This window comes from Notamacropus eugenii, chromosome 1 (assembly GCF_028372415.1).
Source record: "Notamacropus eugenii isolate mMacEug1 chromosome 1, mMacEug1.pri_v2, whole genome shotgun sequence".
NCBI classification, from domain to species: domain Eukaryota; kingdom Metazoa; phylum Chordata; class Mammalia; order Diprotodontia; family Macropodidae; genus Notamacropus; species Notamacropus eugenii.
In genome coordinates, this window is record NC_092872.1 from 716,913,831 (window position 1) to 716,931,392 (window position 17,562).

The 17,562-nt window shown below is 43.5% G+C and overlaps 1 protein-coding gene across 5 annotated transcripts in view; it reads right to left on the reverse strand.

The window, feature by feature from the left end:
* The window catches only part of UBE2D4 (ubiquitin conjugating enzyme E2 D4), a 49,880-nt gene extending 33,007 nt beyond the window's left edge, over nucleotides 1-16,873 (reverse strand). The window contains exon 1 of one of the 5 annotated variants that reach the window (XM_072636746.1): nucleotides 16,680-16,873. Coding sequence is in view for 3 of the 5 variants with exons in the window: in XM_072636748.1 (XP_072492849.1) it covers nucleotides 7,034-7,057 (24 nt within the window). In the remaining 2 variants the exon portion in view is untranslated. Of the gene's footprint in view, nucleotides 1-7,033; nucleotides 7,210-16,679 lie in introns of those variants that run through there. The other 4 variants (XM_072636744.1, XM_072636748.1, XM_072636747.1 and 1 more) reach the window with 4 other exon arrangements.
* Between the last annotated feature and the right edge of the window lie 689 nt (nucleotides 16,874-17,562).

The window sequence follows — 17,562 nt, forward strand, 5'->3', positions numbered from 1 at the left end:
CCACCTATTTAATTTGTGTGGATTCACATCCAAAGACTTCCCAAGAATCTGTTTCAATAAAAACCTTGGTTAATAAAATAACCACATCACCATTCAGTCCTATGATGCTGCTATAAAACTAGTAAGAAAAAAGTGTTAATGCAAAATGCTGCCACAACCAGATTCACACTATGTATAAGCAAAAATAAATAACTGCTTTAAACATATAGTGGAACATGTCCTAAGGGGAGACCTACAGAAGGAAAAAAAACCACTAAGGACCACAAAGACATTAAAAAAACAAAAAGAAAAGAGCTATTTCAGGTCTATTCAATTGTTTGATGATGGGGTAACAGGCAGCGAGAAAAAAAAGGTGAAGCTCCCCTGATATTCAAATTAAAAACTGGGAAACAAAACTATTCAATTCAGTAAAATATAGTTCAATTTAATAGTAGGGCCTTATAACTGGTTCAGTAAGGTGAGGGTGGGGAGGAAAAGAAAGAAAAAGACAGGGCAGGAAAAGAGAGGAAAAGAAAAAAACTACCAAGAAGAGGAAGTGAAAAACGGGGTTGATGAAATGGGGAAAAAAGTGAATAAGGGAAAGAGGATGGAGAGAGAAGGCACAGAGACAGGCTGGAGGGATGGAAGTGTTAGTCAATTACTTTGGTCAGTCAGTTAGTCACTGGGACCATAGGGCACCAGAATATTATCAAATCTTATCACCATCCCCTCAAATGTTAATTAGATGACTAGCTACTGCAGAGAGCTCTTCAGCTGCTTTTTATCCTAAAATAGCCAGGGACTTGCTGACAACCCGAGAAGGAGGGAGGGACAGGGAGAAAGAGGGAGAGGGAGAGGGAGAGGGAAAAGAACAGGGAGAGGGAAAGGGAGAGGGAGGGAGGGAGGGAGAAGGAGAAGGAGAGAGAGAGAGAGAGAGACAGAGAGACAGAGAGACAGAGAGACAGAGAGAGACAGAGACAGAGAGACAGAGACAGAGACAGAGAAAGAGAGACAGAGAAAGAGAGAGAGAGAAAGGAGAGAGAGAGACAGAGACAGAGAGAGAGACAGAGAGTGAGAGGAGAAAGGAGAGAGACAGAGAAAGATGCAGAGATAGAAGAGAGAGAGAGAGAGAAAGAAAGAGAGAGAAAGAGAGAGAGAGAGAGAGAGAGAGAGGTGAAGGACAGGGGGAGGGAGGCTGAATTATTCTCCAATCCGCAATGGGGTGATATCAATTTACAAGCTAGATGAAATGCAGCCAAGTGCCAGGGTGTAGTCCTACTAAAAATAAAACATATCTACCCCTGAGTCATTATGAATATTCAAATAAAACCCACCCTCTCTTAAAACATCTCTTTCATTCCCACACTTCCTTTTTTTTTGCTGTTGCAGATAATGCCTGCCAGGTGAGACACATATTCTATATTGCTTCTTACGCACTACCTTGGGATGAGCTTTTCATGCTGTATTTCTGCTGGTATTTATGTGTATTACCAATTTGTTTATCAGGTAGCCACCACAGTAGCAAGGGGGCTTCTGGCTTAATAGGTGTGTAATAATGTGTAATTAGACCAACACTTCAATACTTTAGGGATCTACAATTTCATAATTGTGGGCACTTTCTCTGCTGAGGCAAATAACACCAGGAGTAGATGGTAGTACCCACTCCTGAGTTGCTGAGAGAAAAAAAAAGTCACTTTTTGCTCAGCCTCCAGCAATGAGGCCAGTCTCTGAAAAACACACATCAAATCCAGCCCTAGTAAAGTACTGTGAGTCTTCCTGAGCTATCCATATTCCTCTTGCATAACTTCTGCAACCTCAGGAATGCCTCTGAACCAAGATGGAAGACTGGGCTGGTACTTTGGTCAAGGAAATTTACATAATCAAAACACTTCCACTTCTCAATCTCAAAACAGGGGTGAAGCCAATTGGACATTGTCCCAGACTACCCCAGGAGCTAAGAAACACCAGGCAATGGACAGGACCATCTTTCATTCATTCATTCAGAGACCATCTCCTTAATCTTGGTCAGTCATCTGGAAAATATTGATTCTTGATTACAAAAGGAACTGGCTAAGAGTGGAATGGGGCAGGACTCATTAGCCTCAGTGATTAGGGCAAAATGATGATAGGAGCCCACCACACTAGCAGGACCTGGACAGTTTTTAGAAATATGGCTCAATTCGTGACATCGTGACACGCTGTCTACCAGACAACTACTTCACAGCCTTGGCAACCCTGTTAAGTCTCTGTAACTCTCAGACAAAGCAACAATGGAACAGGGCTGGCTCCTTTGATCTCTGTATCTTGGAATGCCAAGCCGGAGCAAAATAGGCCCCAGGTCTGATCTTTATAAGAAATGGTGACTTTAGGTTTCAGAAAATGTATATGACAAATTTTCTTCTGATGACTTAAAGAGAACCTCATAAGGTGTGACTAAAGTAGTGCAGGGGCTATTTTTAAGACAAGGTGACTCAGGGCACTTACAACCCAAAACAATGCAAGGAAAACATATATACTGAGCAGGAATGGGATGTTTCTATCATCTAGCAGAACAGAAGAATTCTCTGTACCTGAATACATCAGCCAATCAATTAAGTTCCTGTCAACATCAATCTGGAAATGAATCACTGCACACAGAAGCTATGACATGTCACCATTCACACACTAACTACTGAGCATCAACAAATGGGATCACCCCCTACTTCAGGCCCAGAAATAGTCACAGTTTGTTCCTGGGAAAAGCAAGAGGAAGAATAAGTAAAGCTCCTTCTCCATTGTTAGCTATGGGGCCACGGAGAGAACACCTCCAGCACACAGGGTTAGAAGAGCCTCGAAGGAGAGTCAGAAGGGACTCTGCAGACCAGCCAGGCCCCAGTAAGTGACTGATGACAGAGCAGAGAACAGAGGGGTGGTCTACCTTGGCTAAGGTCACCCCCAGGGTACATGGGAAATCCCAAATCTCATGTTCTTTATACTACTCTGGTAAACAAAGTACCAGAATGGCAAAGAGCCTTGAATCTACATCACATAAGGGGCCTATGAAGGAAATGGGCACACTTAGCTTGGAGAAAAGACAACTCCAGGGAAACATGAGTTGCACCACTTCCACAGCAGCTATCAGCCCAGCTGTCCTCATCCTGGGCTCCAGGAGCCTCCTTGGTCTCTGAGTGGGGAGGGAACTTACAGATGATATCACCTGAAATAAGCCTCACCTCACTCCCCCCACCACCAACTCCAAACCATGCCACTGGAGGCTGTGGTCTTCAACCACTAGAATTTGAAACTTCTCAGGGCAAGAGCTGCCTGGATTACTTATACTTGCATACCCAGTGCCTGGCACAAAATAAGCACTTACTAAATGTTCTAGGGGGAGCTAGATAGTGCAACAGAGAGAGCACTGGAGTCAGGAGGGCCTGAGTTCGTTCTGTGACCCTGGGCAAGTCACCTAACCTCACTGCCTCCAAAAAAAATTCTTTCTATCATCTGTGTCTATCTATCTAATATCTATCATGCATGTATAGATATATGTATAAAATCTTTGTCTGCCTGTCTCTCTATATCTGTGCATCTATCTGTCCATCTTCAAGTGTTTGAAAAGCTGTCCTATACAGGAAGAATTAGACTTATTCCATTTGGCCCCAGAGGACAGACCCAGCAGGCCTGGGTAGAAGATGCAAAGAGGCCAGTCTCAGAAATTTCAGCTGTCCTATACAGGAAGAATTAGATTTATTCCATTTGGCCCCAGAGGACAGACCCAGCAGGCCTGGGTAGAAGATGCAAAGAGGCCAGTCTCAGATATTTCAAAGAAAGCTCCCTGACCATGAGAGCCATCCAGCAAATCAGGGGGCTGCCTGCAGAAGCGGATAGTTTCCCCATCCTGGGAGGTCTTGAAGCAGTAGCCAGAGGACAACTTGTAATGGATTTCCTTTCAAGTAGGGGTTGCACTATTGGATCACTGATTTCCCTTCCAATTCTCAAATTCTGTGATTCACTTACTCAACATGGTGGCAAGCTAGACTTGGTCCTACTGATGTGCCCACATTGATGCCAATCTAAGTAAACAAGTGTCTCATGGGAATACATATGTTGTCACATCCATGGGCTTGTGTTCATAAGAGTCAAGACTGCAATTACAGAAAAGTGTGTTGTGAGGAGGGAATGTGACTAAGTAAAGCAACTGTAAATCTTGGTATTACTATACATAACTATTTTATGCACAAGTTACGCTGAGAAAAGTTACTCTGGATAATTATGACATGAACATAATCTGTAACAAAACATCTGCTTTTATGCTACAGAATTGGGACAAATCTACGAATGTTTTTTGTATTTATATTCTCAGGCACAAGCACGCACACATACACACACAGAGGTACATATGTATGTACCTGAACACATATGCCTGGTACAGTAGAAAGTGCATCAAGTTTGAAGTCAGAGGACCTGCATGGAAATCTTGTCTTTGTTATTTCTGTGTGACTTTGTACAAATCACTTCACCTCCCTTGCCTCATCTGTAAGATAAGAGGGTTTGCCTCAATGACCAAAGACCAACAATCCTTATCATCAAAGAACTGACATTCACAAGTGGGACATGGCACAACAAGGATATCAGTAAGTAAATACACAGAATATACAAAGACACAGATATGCATTAAGTGCATGAACGCACACGTACAGAAATATGGATATCTAGGGACGAAGTAGAAGCAGTATGCTGATATAACCCACTGGAATAGATGATCACCATGCAAACAAAGGTAACCCAGAAGAAAGTTGGATTGCACACCCAGTCTGAGATGGAACCAAGACAAATTCATCAAGGTTAGCTTAATAAGCAAGCCTTAGGAAGAAATGAGGGCACAAAATTATTTGAGCTGTATAGGTAAAACAGGTACAGTCAAAAGGTTATCTATCAAAAGCATCCCAAAGAAACTATGAGGAATTGCACAGGAAGTGAATGGGTAAGGAAGTCCAAATGGAATTTGGTAACAAGGAGGAAAACAAAGATATGTTCTAAGAGAAATCAAGAAATCAAGAAAGAAGAGCCCATGAAAAAAGAACTGGAGGGTTGTGGCCCTAGTCAAGCTACTTAACCTCTCTGGTAAAACAAGGAGGTTCTACTAGAAGACTTCTTAGGGTCCCTTCCAAAGCCCTAAGTAATTTTATGATCCTAACTCCAAGATGGAGGCAATCTCTACTCTGCACAGTATGGCAGAGGGCCAAACTAATGGGTACCAAAAAGCCTTAATCCCAAAAGAACTTAACAAGACTGAAGCAGAAGAATTAGAAAGGCAGAGAGGTGTCATAAAGAAAGGACTGGCCTCTGAGTCCTGCCTCTGAAAGTGTGTGTGTGTGCGTATGTGTGTGTGTACATGTGTGTGTAAGAGACAGAGTATGGGTTAGGGCCCTTCACCTTACAGTGGTTTCCGAGATCTGCATTTCCTTACAGGAAGTTTCCTACACACCAATAAAATCACAGTTCTGGACCACAATAAGAAGTGGCAACCATTCTGGAACTGGCCAACATGCAAGTCTGCAGCGATCACAAACAGCCTATGGGAACAAGCAGAATGCATCCTACAAAGAAATGGCCCTGGATTTGAAATCTGCCCACTGCATGACCTGGACAAGTCATTTTTCATTTCTTGGCCCTTGTTTTCTTCATCAGAATTATGAAGGTGAACTATTTAATTCACCAAACATTTATTAAGTGCCCAGTGCAAGCCAGGTATTGGGGGAGGGGGACAACTGGAACCCTGACAAATAAATGCATAATATTAGTATGTCCCAAAAGTCTTAGTGTGGTTTTAAGTTTTAATAGTTTGGAAGAGCCTACATACCAAGTTTTGGCAGGGAGTTGAAGAACAGCGAGCATTAAATGATCTCTAGGATAACCACCCCGTCAGTCAACAAACCTTTATTAAGTACTTCAATAACGTGCCCTGGCACACAAAGCATAAAAGAGAAACTAAAAGTAGCTCATCACAGTCTAAATGGGGAGACAAACAGGCAAACAACTGTGCTTAGGTATACTAGGTGGACACACAAGACAGACACTGTGTAAATGGGAAGTAATCTCAGGCCAGTTCTAAATGCTCCCAATGGTCCTAGAAGACTGATGAACTATTTACCAGGAGCTGTTAGAGCTACAGTCGGGACAGCAGGGAAACTTCAGCCCTTAATGGAGGTAAAAAGGTGAAAGTCAGTTTTGGGCATGTGGAGGAAACAGAATTCAAAGGGCAGAAATTAGTCTAAGTAACTTTTCAGGCACAGTGGGTGGTGGGAAGGCCAGCAGATTTCAGGAAGGAACTGGGCTCAGGTCTATCCATGATGGACCCTGGACTTGAACCAGATAACCTCCAAGGTCCTTCCTTCCCAGCTCAAATCTATGCTCCCAAGATGCAGAGGGGCGATCACTTAACTTCTGAGCCTCAGTTTCCCCACCTGAATTAAGCTCTCAGGTCCTTTCCAGCTCTAAATCTACCCTGTTTCTTCATCTTTAAAATGGGTTGAATCTAATTATCAGGCTGCTAAGGTCCTTTCCAGCTCCGCATCTATAACCATAAAGGAAGGGGGAGAGGTGACAGGCATTAATTAAGCACCTACTGTGTGCCTGGCACTGGGGCGGGGAGCCTGGGGGTGGACGACTGCTAGTTTTCTTGGGCTATTAGGGGGCAGAGGGGGCGGCGCAAGAACAGGAGAAAAAGTGAGAATGGGACACGCCCCTCACGCCAACAGCCGGCCAGCAGAAAGGGAAACACACAAAGGAGCACGTGGTTGGCCGGCGGCGCCTCTAGCTCCGCCCAGGCCCCGCCCCGCCCACCCCGAGACCCCGCGCCCCGGCGTGGCCCCGCCCCCGCCCCGTGCTGTTCCCTTGTAAGGCAGTGGGCGCACGAGGCGCCGCCTCACTCCCTGGCAGGTGCCACAAGTTTTCCCGCGCCTGCGCGCGGCGCCGCCTCCTGCCGTGGCTCTCTGTGTAGCGGTGGAGCCGACGCCTGCGGCTCCTCCGTCTCCGGACTCTCGCCAAGGATGAGGGGAAGCGGGAGGCTTACCTTCTGGATCCGCTTCAACGCCATCCTACGACCCGCTGCAGGACCACGACTCAGCCCCGGGGCCGAGGGACGGCCACGGGAGGCAGCACAGCTAGGCTCGGCCGCCTCGCAGCTCTCTGCAAGGGGAGGAGCTCGGCTGGTGGCGCGTGCGCAGCGCGGGCCGGCCGCGGGGCACTGTGGGAGTTGTAGTTCTTTTTAGTCAGGCTTGGGATTGGGGTACCGAGCAAAAGCCTTTTTACGAAGTGATCTCCCTAGAGGAGGGAGACCCTGGGCTGGTGCTCTTCTGCCCCTCCCTTGATGGCCAGGCCTCTCTCTGCCAAACACTTTTCATACACTTGGGCAGATCACTTCTCAGAGCCTCAGTTTCCTCATCTGTTGAATGAGGAGCCAGACTGGTGGAGATGACCTCTGGGAACCCTTCCAGCTTCAAATCTTAGGGGAGGATGAGTGGCTGGCCAGCGTCCGGGACTGACCGCCGGCTGTTTGCATCCCTTCCTCTCCAAGTAGAGGGAGCTCCCTCAGTCATTCAAAAGGCATTTATTAAGTGCCAGCTTAGCCAGGGGTGCTAAGCTCTGGGGGTACAAAGAAAGTAAATGAAACAGTCCTAGCGCTGAAAGTCTAACAAGGGAAGCAACAGGCAAACAGCCATTTCTGTAAGAATACCTAGGGAGCAAAGGAATTGGAGTCAAGGAGATCAGGGTTTTGTCCTCCCTCAGACATCTGACTAGCTGGGTGACGCTAGATGCGTCACTTAACCTCCGAGTGTTTCCTTTTCCCCACCTATAAAAATGGGGAGATTACAGAATCTATCATCCATTGCTGTTGTGAAGATAAAATGAGACAATATTTGTAAAGCATTGCAAATCTTTAAGTGTTATTTAAATAATAGTTGTTATTATTACATGGAAAATAGTCATCTGAGGGGGAGAGGCACTAGTAGGAGGGGAGATTGGGAAAGGATCGAAGAAGATGGGATTTTGAGTCTTGATAGGAGGGGGACGGGGCATTCCTGTATAGGGGACACTGAAAAAGGCTTTGCTTAGAGTGAACTAGAAGGCTGGTGTCAATTGTACAGTACCCCACCCCAGAGGAGCAAAGTACAAGAAGATGGGAAAGGTAGAAAGGACCCAGTTTGTGAAATTAAATGCTGAACTGAAGAAAAGGAAGATGAAGATGCTGGAGAGAATGAACTGGGATAGAGGGGTAGACTGGAATGGAAAAAGAGGGAAAGGTGGTGAAAGTGGACTGGGAAGGTATATAAAGAGGATAAGGAAGCTGGGGCTGGTCAATGTGGGATCCACAGAGATGTGGGGCTAGAAGAGAGATACTGGATGCAGTCACCTCTTGGGTTTCTGCTGCTTCTCCAGGGCCCAGCAAGGGCTGTGGAATTCAAAGAAGTAGGCTGTCTCCCTGCCCCAAACCATCCTTCCCTTCCTCACTTTTGAGTGAATAGAGTGGGAGACTTGCCAGGAAGACCTACACTAAATCTTGCCTCAGATACTTACCAGCTGGGTGATCTCAGGTAAATCACTTAACCTGCCTGTGCCTCAGTTTCCTCATCTGTCAAATGAGGGGGTTGAAATTACTAGGTGCCAAGTACTATGCTAAACACTGGGGATAGAAATACAAGCAAAAAGGCAGACCCTGCCCTCAAGTACCTTACATTCCAAGGGGGAAAGAGCCCATAAAAGGGAAATGAAAGGGGAGGGTCCCCAAGTTGGGGATTCCCCTTCATGTACCTACATTTCAACTACATGGGTCTACTTGCTGTTTCCACAATTTACCATTCTACATCCCATCTCTGTGGAAGGAGAGCATTCCAGGTATGGGGAATAAGCTGTTCAAAGAAACAGATCAAATACAGATTAAAACTCTGAATTACATCCTATGTTCCTGTCCCTCTCTAAAACCTAGGACAGAGCCCCGTGCTTAACACAGTGCTTTGCACACTATAAAACTCAATAAGTGCTTGCTGTTTGAATAAATGTCTATTGATCAAAGTAGAGGGGAGCTAAGACAGAAATGCTAAAGGATTAGAACTGGGGTAAAGAGAAAGACTAGGGCAGGATTGATAGAAATAGTGCTCAAAGTGTACTGAAGGCCCACTACTTCCCAAGTTAAAAGCAGGGAGCAGAGTCTATCTGTGATCACAGGTGGAATCCCACACTGTTCTTAGTTTCTTATTTGTTCATTAGTCTAGTTCTCTTAGACTTTAAAAGGGAGAGTCATTTGAAAAACGTAATATCCACTTAACAGTACCCACATTTTCAGGTGAGCCATCATATCCTTGCTACCTGATCTTAAAGGATAGTAACCATGAGCCAAGGCTTCTTGCCCAACCTTTAATTTAATAAATATTGTTGTTGTAATCCTGTTTGCCTCAGTTTCCTCATCTGTAAAATGAGCTAGACGAGGAAATGACAAACCACTCCAGGATCTCTACCAAGAAAACCCCAAATGGGATCATGAAGAGTCTGACATGACTGAAAACAACTGAGCAACAGTATCTGAGTTTAATTTGTTTCTACACCAAATTATAAATGTTAAGTAGATACATTAAACCACCTTTGCCCAGTAAAGATGATAAGCCCACTCCCCCATCCCTTCCTCCATTTTTGTGTGCCCTTCTCCTATGCCCCAGTTATGTGAAAGAGTGAATTTCTTCCTCATTTCTTTCTTGTATTTTTTTTCCCCACCCTTTTCTTTTCCTCTCTTAAAACTAACAAAACCGCACCTAGTTTCTATGTTGGTGGTTCTTAATTCCCATGTTGACCATTGAAAGTTAGTAGGACGCGTCTGTTCTCACACAATTAGAATGTAAGGATTTCATCATCATTTTGCTCCCTCTAATTACTTCTCAATTTCCAATCCCATTTCAAAGTTTATACTCAACCATGGTATTTTCAACAAGAATGCTTGAAAGTTTTCTGTTCTGTTCAAGATCCATTTTTCCCTGTTAAGATTATGCAGGAAAAAAAAAATGTTGCAGTTTTGAAGGGCAGGTTATTCATGGTTGTTTGTGTTTGTCCTTCTTGCCAAAAAAGACCATGCCTTCAGAGAAATGATGACATGACTAGCATGTGACTTTGTTTTGAGTGAGGGAGGGCTATGCCAGGTCACCAGCCTCACTTCTCCTCCAGAGCCATCTGAATCCAGTGACCAGATATTCATCAGGATGACTGGAGATGACCCGGGATACACTGGGAGACCTTGGGCCGTTTAGGCCAAAGTCTTTGCAGGTACTCACTTATGGTGAGGCAACACCCATTCATTGAATAGGCCTGTTTAAGAAGTAGCCAGGGCCTGGTCCCTTTAATGAGACCTCGAGAAAGAAAGACATCAGAGGGAGAGGGAAACAGCAACAGTTACTACTGATAATCACTCTAAAGCCTGGAGGGTCCAGAAGAGCCCTTAGGCAAGGGCCCATTGGTGTCTCAGCTTCAGAGTGCAGTAGGTTTAAGGTTTTGAGAAAGAAGGGAAGGGAAGGAAACTAGCCAGTAAAACCCAAACCAACTGGGCATCTTTTGGCTATCCAAATTTACCTTCCTTTGGAGAGAAGGGAGGGGAGGGTGAGGTAGATTACTTTGCAGGTGTCCAGGACACTCTATAGAGTGGTTCCAGGAGTCAGTTGCTTTTCCTCCTTTCTCGAAGAAGACCACTGACATCTGGAGAGTGATTTGCTGTGTGAATTGGATTTAAGTGAGACAGAGCTGCATAAGTCATCAGCCTCACTCTCTACTTCAGAGTATTCAAAATCCAGTGGCAGCACAGAAGTCAAGACAGCTGGCGATAGATGACTTCAGCCTTTCTAAATGAAGATTTTTCCCAGGCCCCGGTATGTTCAAGGCAACATCCAGAGAAGCAATAGCTATATCGTAGGACAAGGAGAATGGACTGGTGATGAATGAACCCTTCCCTCCCTCAGTCCCCATCTATTGTGAGTACAAGACCAAGTACTACTTGGTGTAAAGGCTTTGGGGTTGTCCGTGTCTCAGTGAAAACAGCGAGAGGCAGCAAGCAAGGGTGTGAAAAATTCAGGCTAACCTAAGCTGCTGTGGCTTCCTCAAGTTACCATGGGTTTTTAGCCCAGAACTTTCACATTTTAAGTTCTTTTTTTTACTAAATACACTTTATACCTGAATAAGTAAATCTTCCCAGATCATGTGAAATTGAGGAAGGAAATGGGCAACCAAATGAATTTATTAATTTTGATGGTACTCTAGATAAGGGCCGAGGAGAGGAAACCGGGTGGGCTGTGATCTGAGACTACTCAGTAGTTTCCTAAGAGCCTCTTGTAGACATAGTGGAAATGATCTTAAGTCAGCAAGCTTTTAGCGCCTTCTGGTGGCTTGAACAGATAATAGTAATATGATTAACATTAGAATAATAGTAATAATCCCAAGGAGTTATTTTTCAGTTATCTATCAGAGGCCTTAGCACTTCTTAAACTGGGGTCCATGGACCCCCAAGGGGTTTCTAGATAGATGTGAAAATGGTGTGTGAAATGGGATGGGAAAAATTATATCTTAATGAACCTATAGCTGAAAATCATTTCCTTCCATTTTAATTCAATTCAAGAAATATTAAGTGCCTACTGTGTGCCAAGCACAGGTAATAAACTTTGAGAATACAAATAAGAAAAAGGAAAACAGTCCTTTGCCCAAGGACTTTATACTTTAATGGAGGAAGGCAACATGAATAGGAAACTGAAAAGGGAGGGGAATTTCTGGTGGAAAATGGGAAGTTATTTAGAAAGGTCTGATCCAAGTCTTCTCTAAAGGAAGGCATTGGGAGTAGTTTATTGCTCTACCCTTCAGCCCTCCAATCAGAGGAGACAGGCAACTGAGAATTGAGAAGGTAATGAGATTTCAGGTGATCCGCCTATTCTGGATCAGGCATGATGTGCCACTGGAGTCAACACCACACAGGGCTGGTGGTTAACTCCAATTATGATGAAAAAGCATTATCTTGTGAAAGGATCCATAGGTTTCGTTTGACTCCCAAAAGTGGTCCATGACCCAAAACAGGTTAAGAATCCTTGCCTAAACATGGCTAATATGAAAATATATTGGACCTGAAATGCCCAGGGGAAATGTCAGCTGCACCAGAAGCAGAGCAGAGCAGAGCACAGAGCCCAGCCCAACCGTGGCTGAGCGGGCAAGTTGCTACGAGACTGGGAGGAGGACACCTCAGGGGTGGAATCTCCAGTTGCAGTAGCGGGTCCTCAGATCCCTCAGCCCACAGGCGCCAAAGGTCAGTGACAGGGTTTTATCAGCTGGCCAGGAAGGGAGAAAGGCCTTCCCATAGCTTGGGCAGCAGGCAGCAGCCACAGAGCCTCCAAAGCAGCTTGTATGGAAGCTCCATTGTTGGAGCATAAAAACCCCTGGGGGCACTGAAGAACTGAGTCTTACCTCAACCCTGGGTGGAGGCTCTGGCCAAGCTGGTCTTTGTCTCTAACTGAATGGTGGCCCTTCCCATCCAGCTTATCTGAAAATCAGCCCCCAGTGCTGACTTGGGAACTGGAGGCCAGGTGGCTGTGGAGAGGTAACTACTAAAATTCTGGGCATAAAAATCCCTCTCTGTGTCCAGACCAGTGCATGCTTGATTGTGCCACCTTGGAGGAACTGAGATCTTACAGATCCCCAGAGTATACCCTACTCTTGACAAAGAACCCAAAAGTCAAGTAACTGGTTGGGAAAATGCCCAAAAAAGGGGAAAAAAAAAATAAGACCATAGAAGGTTACTTTCTTGGTGAACAGATATCTCCTCCCATCCTTTCTGATGAGGAAGAACAATGCTTACCATCAGGGAAAGACATAAAAGTCAAGGCTTCTGTATCCCAAACATCCAAAATAAATATTCAATGGGCTCAGGCCATGGAAGAGCTCAAAAAGGATTTTGAAAATCAATTTAGAGAAGTGGAGGAAAAACTGGGAATAGAAATGAGAGAGATGCAAGAAAAGCATGAAAAGCAGGTCAACACCTTGCTAAAGGAGACCCAAAAAAATGCTGAAGAAAATAACACCTTGAAAAATAGGCTAACTCATTTGGCAAAAGAGGTTCAAAAAGCCAATGAGGAGAAGAATACTTTCAAAAGCAGAATCAGCCAAATGGAAAAGGAGGTCCAAAAGCTCACTGAAGAAAATAGTTCTTTCAAAATTAGAATGGAACAGATGGAGGCTAATGACTTTATGAGAAACCAAGAAATCACAAAACAAAACCAAAAGAATGAAAAAATGGAGAGAATGTGAAATATCTCATTGGAAAAACAACTGACCTGGAAAATAGATCCAGGAGAGACAATTTAAAAATTATGGAACTACCTGAAAGCCATGATCAGAAAAAGAGCCTAGATATCATCTTTCATGAAATTATCAAGGAAAACTGCCCTGATATTCTAGAACCAGAGGACAAAATAAATATTGAAAGAATCCACTAATGACCACCAGAAAGAGATCCAAAAAGAGAAACTCCTAGGAACTTTGTGGCCAAATTCCAGAGTTCCCTGGTCAAGGAGAAAATACTGTAAGCAGCTAGAAAGAAACAATTCAGGTACTGTGGAAATACAATCAGGATAACACAAGATCTAGCAGCTTCTACACTAAGAGACAGAAGGACGTGGAATAGGATATTCCAGAAGTCAAAGGAACTAGGACTAAAACCAAGAATCACCTACCCAGCAAAACTGACTATAATACTTCAGGGGAAAAAATGGTCTTTCAATGAAATCAAGGACTTTCAAGCATTCTTGATGAAAAGACCAGAGCTGAAAAGAAAATTTGACCTTCAAACACAAGAATGAAGAGAAGCATGAAAAGGTAAACAGCAAAGAGAAGTCATAAGGGACTTACCAAAGTTGAACTGTTTATATTCCTACATGGAAAGACAATATTTGTAACTCTTGAAACTTTTCAGTATCTGGGTAGTTGGTGGGATCACACACACACACACACACACACACACAGCACAGAGTGAGTTGAATAGGATGGGATCATATCTTAAAAAAATGAAATTAAGCAGAGAGAAATATATTGGGAGGAGAAAGGGAGAAATGGAATGGGGCAAATTATCTCTCATAAAAGAGGCAAGTAAAAGACTTTTCAGTGGAGGGAAAAAGAGAGGAGGTGAGAGAAAAACATGAAGCTTACCATCATCACATTCGTCTAAAGGAAGAAATAAAATGCACAATCATTTTGGTATGAAAACCTATCTTACAATACAGGAAAGTGGGGAAGAAGGGGATAGGCCAGGTGGAGGGGATGATGGAGGGAAGGGCAGTGGGAGGAGGGAGCAATTTGAGGTCAGCACTCTTGGACAGGATCCAAAGAGAGAACAGAAGCAATGGGGGGGCAGGATAGGATGGAGGGAAATATAGTTAGTCTTACACAACATGACTATTATGGAAGTCATTTGCAAAACTACACAGATACGGCCTATATTGAATTGCTTGCTTCCCAAAGGGAATGGGTGGGGAGGGAGGGATGAAGAGAAGTTGGAAGTCAAAGTTTTAGGAACAACTGTCAAGTATTGTTCTTACTACTAGGAAATAAGAAATACAGGTAATGGGGTATAGAAAGTTATCTGGCCCTACAGGACAAAAGAGAAGTTGGAGACAAGGGCAGAGAGGGATGATAGAAGAGAGAGCAGATTGGTGATAGGGGCAATTAGAATGCTTGGTGTTTGGGGGGGGGAGGGGAGAAATGGGGAGAAAATTTGGAACCCAAAATTTTGTGAAAATGAATGTTAAAAGTTAAATAAATAAATTTAAAAAAAACCCATATCCATAAGTCATATTCTGAAAGAAAACAGACCCAAAAAAATACTCGAGAAAAATAAAGACAATAAAAAGGATGTTTCAACCTGGAAAAAAAATATGTTTTGTATTGCTGCACATCTATAATCTATGATTAATTATTTGCTGTCTCAGGAAGGGAGAAGAGGAAGGAGGGAGAGAATTTGGAATTCAACATTTAATGAAAGATGAAAATCAAATGTAAATTTTAAAAATTTTACGTGTAATTTGAAAAACAATTTCAAAAAATTTGTTTAAACTTTTCTTAAAGAGTCCTTGCCTTAATACCAACGTGATCTTATAAGTAGAGCCCACATACTCCTTTAAAAATGATCATTGACATTGATATGAAGTTTTAAGTTTTCCAAAGCACTTTACATATATTCATTTATTTTGGGTGGCACAGTGAATAAAGTACTAGATTTGGAGTCCTCAGTAACTTGCTGTGTGACCCTAGGTAAGTCACTTAATTTCTGTCTGCTTCAGTTTCCTCATCTGAAAAAACATGGATTATAACAGCACCTACCTTCCAGGGATGTTCTGAGGATCAAATGAGATCTCTGTAAAGTACCTGGCCCAACCTTCCAGTGCTCTATAAGCTAGCTACCATTACGATCATTTAACCCTTTCAACAACCATTTGAGAGCAGTTGGAGAAGTACTGTTATCGATACTGTTACCCCTACTTGTTATTTCTACTTTACTGATGAAAAAACTGAGAACCAGAGAAGTTAAATGACTCTCATGAGGCTAGGGATAATGACAAGTCCTGTGATTTCACTGATAAATGAGGAACTGTCAGGTGAAGAGATTTCCTCCTCTATCAGAGAAAGTTGGTACTTTCTGTGCCACTTTTCATCTAGTCCAACCCTCACATTTTACAGATGAGGAAATTAAGGGTTGGGAAAGTTCAATGACTTGCCTAGAGTCACACATCCAGTAAGTGTTAGAGGAAGAATTTGAACTCAGGTCTTCCTGATTCTAAAACCGGTGTTCAGTCCCTTCTTTCTAATCTCATCAATTACTCTGAATTCAACAATCACTTCTATGCAAGTGTCTCCCAGTTCTCCAGATCCAGTCAAAATCTCTGCTTAAACTCCAGTACCAAAACACGAGCTGCCTGCTCAATCCCTGCACCTAGATGTCCTAAAGACTTCTCAAATTTAACATGCCCAAAACAGAACTCATTCTCTTCTTCTCCAGATTTGTCCTTCCTTCAAAATATACTTTTTATGCTATGACAGGTGTCACCATACTTCCAGTCACCTAAACTTGCAGTCTGGAGGGACAAGAAGTCAACATTGTTGTCAAATCTAAAGTCATCGGGCAGCTAGATGGTGGCCTGGAGTCAGGAAGACCTGAATTCAAATCTGACCTCAGACACCTATCAGCTGTGTGATTCTGGGCAAGTTACTTAACCTTGCCTCAGTTTCCTCCTTTGTACATTGAGTTGGAGAAGGAGATGACAAATCACTCCAGTATCTTTGCCAAGAAAACCCTAGTTGGAGTTACAAAGAGTAGGACATAACTAAAATGACCAAATGACAACAACCAAGGCTGCTTCCATATTTATGACAAAAAATATGGTAGTTGGTTCCAGACCAATGGAAACATGCAGTATGAATTAAAACGATCTCTTCAGAATCATTTCATAGAGAGAATTCTGACAAATAGGAATTCAATCTCAGTCAGGGCCTGCATTCACAGTGTCCTCCAGCCTGGCGCCCACTTCGTGGGTTTGGCACTAATCAGGACCCAGTTGTAAATGCTCGTTGAGTTGAATATAATCTTGTGGCATTAGCCCTCTCACTGGCTTACCATTGGTCAATGTTTGCGTATATGCATTTCCCCCTACCTGCCTCCTAGCGAGACGGGTATGCTGCACGTGGGCAGAGGCTGTGTTTCCACCAAAGCTTTCTGTCTTGCCCAGCACTTAGCTGTGTTCTCTACATTCAGCAGATACTCCATAAGGGTTTATTAAATTAATGATGCGATACGCACACTGGAGTTGATACCTATCTTTAGTTGCCCTCTGGTGGCACCAGTTGGGAATTACAGAAGGACCAGATTGAAATGAAATGGGGCTGCTTTCATTCTGATGTTTCATTGTGACACAAGGTAGCCTGGAATTCTCAAAGGCCAAGCTGGCCAGAGGGCAGGCTCTGGCTAGCCCGAGATACCTAGGAAGGCTTCATTTGCGGGCTCTATGGCAAACTGTGTGTTTGTTAACAGAGGATGAGCTTAGTTAAAGCCCATTTTCAGCTGATTGATCTGTTGGAATGCCTGTTGGCAAAAGTGGGGATTCATGAAGACTGCCCACTAATTAATCATGGATCTTTTGAAGTAAGGGGTGTAATTGCCACTCATAAAATCATAGATGTCCTGGCTGCCATTTATGGGCATGAGGCCATGCCCACTAGATATGAATACAGAGCTTGCCTGCCTGTGCCATAATGGTTTGGAGTCACAGGATTTCAGAAGAGAAAAGTGAAGTAGAGACCACCCAGTCCAACCCTCCCCCTGCACAGATGGGGAAAACTGAGGCTCATAGAGAAGGGAAGCAACTTCAGGTATAGTAAGTAATGCCCAGTATTTGGGTCCTACTTTCCACTTTCTCTTTTAAAACATTTTATGGATATCCTTTGTTTTTATATTCATTTCTGAATATATTTTCCCTCAGGAAACCCTTATAAATAAACATACATGTATGTATATGGGAATAGAGGTATATTTTCTTC